We start from the raw sequence: 5,358 nt of genomic DNA, 5'->3' as shown, positions 1-5,358 counted from the left end.
AGTTTGCCCGCAAAAAAATTAAATCGTTTCGGCTTAGTCAAAACTTTCCAGGCCGTTGGATTGCTAGAGGTCAAGAAGCTCCTATAAACTCCCCTCCCAGATCTCCCGATTTCAGCGCGCTTAATTTTTACTTCTGGGACCATTTAAAAAGTACGCTATATTCACCAGAAGTGAATACAATCGAAGAACTTTAGGAAAGAATTTTTAATATTTTTAACAAAATAAGAACTTCAGTGCAAACTTTACGGTATGAAAATTTTAATTCTATTAAAAGACTGCTGCTAAGTTAACAATAGAATGGTTATTTAAATTTAATTTTGTTTGTTTATATCGTTGCGCATATTGTTACCATGATTTTATTTAAGTCAAATTTATTCAAACTATAATGTATATTATTTAAGTTAATTTTAAAAAAATTCTTTCAACATTAGAAATCCTAAACTGATTTTTGGTAGACATTTTAAATCGGAAATAATTTATTTTATCGATATCTTAAATAACTCGGTAAAAATATAATAATATCTTTCTCATTTTCTCTCCCTCTCTCTCTCTCTCTCTTTCTATAATAACGCCTCAAATCAGCTGAAATCTGGCAACAATGTATCCCAAGGGGGCTACAATTAGCCTCTCCTACAATATTCCGAGCGAAAATTCCAAAGTCGATTTAATGCGCCAATAATTGATTTGAGATGCGAGGAAAAAAACGTCAACCAGCTCGTAAAAGCGGGATTTCAAGGCCTCATTAACCGTTTACTTAATGATGCTGCTTGCTTGACTATTTCTGTTTTTGTCCGCTAATCTAGTTGGGCCGGAACGGTAACGCCGGGTTATTTTTAGAGGCTTGTGGATGGTGGGAAATGACAAGGATTTTTCGGAGTGAAACAACGTCGGCCAGTCATCATTTGGCTTAACCAGCACAAAAAATGAGTCAAAAAAATGCAAAACGCCGGCGCCATTCCATAACGCAGCTCTTGTGTTCCGTCTCTCTCGCACTTGAGCAGTGCCATAGGAAGGCGCGGTTGTTGGCACAGTGCTTCGTTCCCAATTGGCACCTTGTCGGCTAAAAAAATGTCGTGTTTTTTTGCAACGCAAAAAGACAGTGGCGTTCATTGCCTCTTGCTCTCTTACTTCATCTGGTGTATTTAATGTTTAATTATGAACCAATACGCGGCCTCACTAATGTTCCTGGCGGCTGAAACGCGATTCCCATGATTCTATTCAAATATTGACTGAAGGAACGAAATAATTAGTCGAGTTAGGCCGAGTAATTAATATTTGCCGTGTATTCAATGAGTGCTCTTGGCTTAATTACATTAATTGCCGTGGCTTCTAGCCGGCTAAGCGGCCTGATCGATTGTTTGCCAAGTCGGTTTTATGCATATGAATAATTCCGTATTATTGGGGTCTTGAGCGTGACTTGCAGTGTAGAGGCGCACGGATGCCTCAAAACAAGAGCTTAATGCATTTTTAATAAGCATCATTATCGGCGGAACGCTCACAAAGGAAGTGATGTCAATTGAACGGGTAGGCGGGTTTGAACAAACGCCCCAAGTCTACGCGCGGCTTCATTTTCCGGGGAGTTTCTTTGAAAAGTCTCACTTAGTTTCGACGAAAAACGTTTCCAAACTCACCTCAGTAAAATCCCTATGAGACATTGCAGCACTAGAAATCCAACTGAAAAACTGAGTGAAACCACCATAATACCCGCCTTAGAGCCCGCTCACGTTGAGAGTTTCAGCGACAGTCGGAGTCGCGCCTCATTCCTCCGGAGGTGTTCACTCACAATCTTCGGCTGCTGTTGTCACATATGTACTTTTAACCTTAACCTCCGGTGAACTCGATGCAGAAAACGCGCAAATTCCACAGGGCAAACCGTCCGAACTGGCACTTGCAACTCCGCAACTGCACCTTCAACTCCGCCGAAGTTTCCCCGACTGATCTTCGCAGCCTCCCGCAGCTCAGATTGGAAAACAATTGCGCTTCTAACAGTTATTTACTTGTGCTCGCATTCTTTAAGGCCGGCCATCTTGCTGGATGGTATGCAGGTAATATTCTTGGTCGGCTGGTCGAGGTTGGGTGGGTTGGAGCGGCCGGATGCTGGTCGTTCCCATTGACCTGGCGAAGTTTGGTGTTGGACATCGGATTTATATTGGAAAGTTGTGTGGGGTCGACCTGCAAATTAATCAGTGAACTCCGTTCACAACTTTCTTGGAAGATCATGCGGGCCGGGAAATGTTGAGTTGCGGATGTGATTCCAGAGCGTAGCGCCGCTGGTCGCTCTCTCTCGCACTCATGGGGTTTGGGCGGGACGCGCGCGTTGCGGACCGCAGCTGCGTTCGATTTTGCCACCTTGGCGCCTAGAGTTGCGATTCTCCAGCAGAAGTTTTTGCATTTTTTTGAGGATGTTTGGGGAGTTTTTACTAGTTTTTGTGTCAGGAGCTGCGTGGGGTTGCCGGCGCGAGGGTTGAGAGCGAGTTTCGCCGAACCACGCCGCTCTTGATGGTGGCATGGAATCCAACCAAGGCGTCGTCGATGGGGGTTCTTCAGGTACCCGAGCGCTTTTGGTACCACGCCGGTGCGAGTGAGGTTCCTCTGGTACGAACGACAACGACGTGAGGTGTGAAATTGGCCGATAAGAGCTAAATAGGTCCTGGTAGGGGCTTTCATTAGCCGGTGGTGCCCGTGCTCATTAGTTCGATGGTCGTTTTAATGAAGGAAAAGCGATAACGCCTTCAGTGTTGTGATAACCGCTCAACTATCTTTGGGAAATTAATTGGCTAGACCATCTGCCTTTTGGTCTATTCGTCTATGCGTCCGACTGACGGTCTTGTTGCGTTATATTTATTCTTTGTATATACTTTCCTGATTCCTGGGTTTCAGTCATTTATTGTCTCTATTTATTAATCAAAATACTTTTCGGTGTATTTTAACACCATCATCAGTTTTTCTAAAATAACAGATAGTTAAAACAATTTTTTCATTAATTTAAAAAAACAACCACAGTTTGTCAACAGCCTCATCATATCACATATTAAAGTACATCACAATTGCAATACTTTAAAACATTCAAAACAAAAAAAATTGTTTTAACTATCTGTAATTTTAGAAAAAGTGATGATGGTGGTAAAATACACCGAAACGTATTTTGATTAATAAATAGAGACAATAAATGACTGAAACCCAGGAATAGATTTGATTTGGAGTTATATTCATTTATTGATTAATTAGAGGCACTCAACAGCGGTTCACATCATTTTGTTCTTCGAATCGATCATCCGCAGCACGACGCTGGCCATTTTCGGGTCAGGCCCCTTCTGGAATTGTGCAGCTGAGTGATGAAGCTCGGTTTAAAGGGCGCGCTCTTACGTCATCGTCCTTCAGCCGGATCCTGGTCAAGTACAGGGAGAAATCGGCCAGGCAGATGATGCGGAAGACGTAGATCAACGACTGCAGCGCCCACAGGGCCGAAGTGAGCTGCACCCCGTAGCTGCCTATGAGGTAGTTCAGGTAGAAGGCCCTGGGCGGCCCTTTCTGATCCGCGCTGAACTGGACATTGTAGTGATCCATGCGCCTCGAACACCCCTTGGACTTGGTCAGGTCGAAATAGCGTGAGCAGAAGGCCGCCAGGCCCTTGTGATAGATGTTGTCGGCAATGAAGCAGAAGATCATCATGAAGGCGCAGAGGCCCAGAAACGGGTACACGCAGATCCAGGGGTTGGGCAAGCTGAAACATCCGGCAACAGTGCGATTTCAAACGTTACAAAACGCTCGTGTGCACCGGCCTTTAGTACGACTTACACTCAGATTAGACAGATGCATTTGTTTACGTTTCTCTATGGGAGCAACATTGGTTCACAGTCTATACAAAAGTAGGTACTTRCGARGCTGCGTTGCCGGCTCGSYATTCRATTTGATATATATGAGTGGCATCAACAAGAAAATAGCAGGAAAACGGTAGCCATGAATATATTTAGTGTCATATTTGCTTAGTTTGTAATAAGCGACAAGCAAATGTCATTGAAATAACCGCGTCGAAATTTTATATTTGAAAATTCATAAGAATTTTTGGTGGTAATTACCAGAAAACATAATGAAACACTCATCAAGGCAACACCGCAAAGGGGGGAGTACGTGATAGTGAAATGACAGTAAGAGGGGAATACGATTTGTTGACAAGTAAATACGGCATTTTCTCGTGTTTTTGGTGATAACAAGTGATAATCGTGATATTTGCAAACTGTTACGCTTAAAAGAAATCGTGCGAAGTCGTTTCAATTGCAGGAAAATCGTCCTAAATTTTCCTAACCTGTACTGTTTTGCACGATTGTAAACAGGGACCAGTGGGGTGAGTTGTTTTGAATTGATAAGCTAAGAGCCATATTCGATCCCTATTGAATCGCTATCAAATCCTTAAAAAAATTGCGTTACTATTATAGCGTTTATAATTTCAAACATGTCATGTAGAGATAAACGTCAGAAAATCAATGAATCTTTCATGCTTAGAATAAATCGATAATACAGATTTTTACTACGCCTATGGCTAGCAGCCAGGCCAGTTGATTTTCCGATTATTCTACTCTTTGCTCGGTGCCTACCTTATCCCTACCACCGGTTTTTCATTGACAAATCGCCGATCGATAGAATTTAACGTTGGACCCAAACAAATCGGGATTTATGAATGACTAGCTTGGTCTATTTGTTAATGTCTTTGGACTTACACGTCGCCCGGATTGCCCGCCCCTCCTTTGCCGCCCACGCCAATCAGAGCGCCCAGGAAAATCGCGATGATGAACGACGCCAAGGGGGCGAACAGCACCAGGTCGCACATGTACAGGGTGGCAAAGGCGGTTTTCCTAAAAGAGTCAATGACGTCAAGGACCAGTCAAGGCCCAACTGCTGTGACGTCACGAGTAGGCCGGCCCGCACCCAGTGACGTCAGGGCAGTCAGGCCGGGACTTGCGCGGTGCCGCCCTACCGCATGTTGAGAAAACCGGTATTGTTCACTCCGAAGCTGGCCTTGAGCGGCTGATTGCGTCGACTGTGGGCGCTCCCCAGGCGCCTGAGCAGCGCTTTGACGCTCTGCAAAGAGCCGACGGCGGGCTTTGGATCCAGAGGAGTATCCTTCGATCCAGAGGAGTCTGGAAGCTATCAAAATCGCACTAGGGATTGGGGATTAGAGTGTCACTAGCCTTTGGAGGAGGAGGAGTTTGGCGGGACGTCGTCGGCCAATGCGCGGGCTTGAAGCTGCGAAGTCACCATCCCGCCCATGTAGCATCATATATCGGGTATATATTTATACAATATTGGCAGAGCATTTTTATGTTGGGTCAATATTGTCAATTATTAGCCAATATTACT

At 44.3% G+C, this 5,358-nt stretch overlaps 2 protein-coding genes across 2 annotated transcripts in view; both read right to left on the bottom strand.

Annotated features, from left to right (window-relative positions):
* Positions 1-5,358, bottom strand: part of LOC109543015 (tetratricopeptide repeat protein 28) — a 39,796-nt gene that overhangs the window by 5,256 nt on the left and 29,182 nt on the right. The gene's annotated exons all lie outside the window — the stretch shown is intronic.
* The window catches only part of LOC125504146, a 5,107-nt gene continuing 2,945 nt past the window's right edge, over positions 3,197-5,358 (bottom strand). The window contains exons 3-7 of the mRNA XM_048665646.1: positions 5,190-5,244; positions 4,976-5,138; positions 4,719-4,853; positions 3,367-3,724; positions 3,197-3,314 (exon numbers count right to left, since the gene is read on the bottom strand). Coding sequence (XP_048521603.1) covers positions 3,246-3,314; positions 3,367-3,724; positions 4,719-4,853; positions 4,976-5,138; positions 5,190-5,244 — 780 coding nt within the window. The 3' untranslated portion in view covers positions 3,197-3,245. The remainder of the gene's footprint in view (positions 3,315-3,366; positions 3,725-4,718; positions 4,854-4,975; positions 5,139-5,189; positions 5,245-5,358) is intronic.

This window comes from Dendroctonus ponderosae, unplaced genomic scaffold, assembly GCF_020466585.1.
Source record: "Dendroctonus ponderosae isolate FM_Combo_2020 unplaced genomic scaffold, Dpon_F_20191213v2 Dpon_F_20191213_4, whole genome shotgun sequence".
NCBI classification, from domain to species: domain Eukaryota; kingdom Metazoa; phylum Arthropoda; class Insecta; order Coleoptera; family Curculionidae; genus Dendroctonus; species Dendroctonus ponderosae.
The sequence above is the reverse complement of the archived record's forward strand: the minus strand, read 5'-3'. Positions and strand labels throughout refer to the sequence as shown.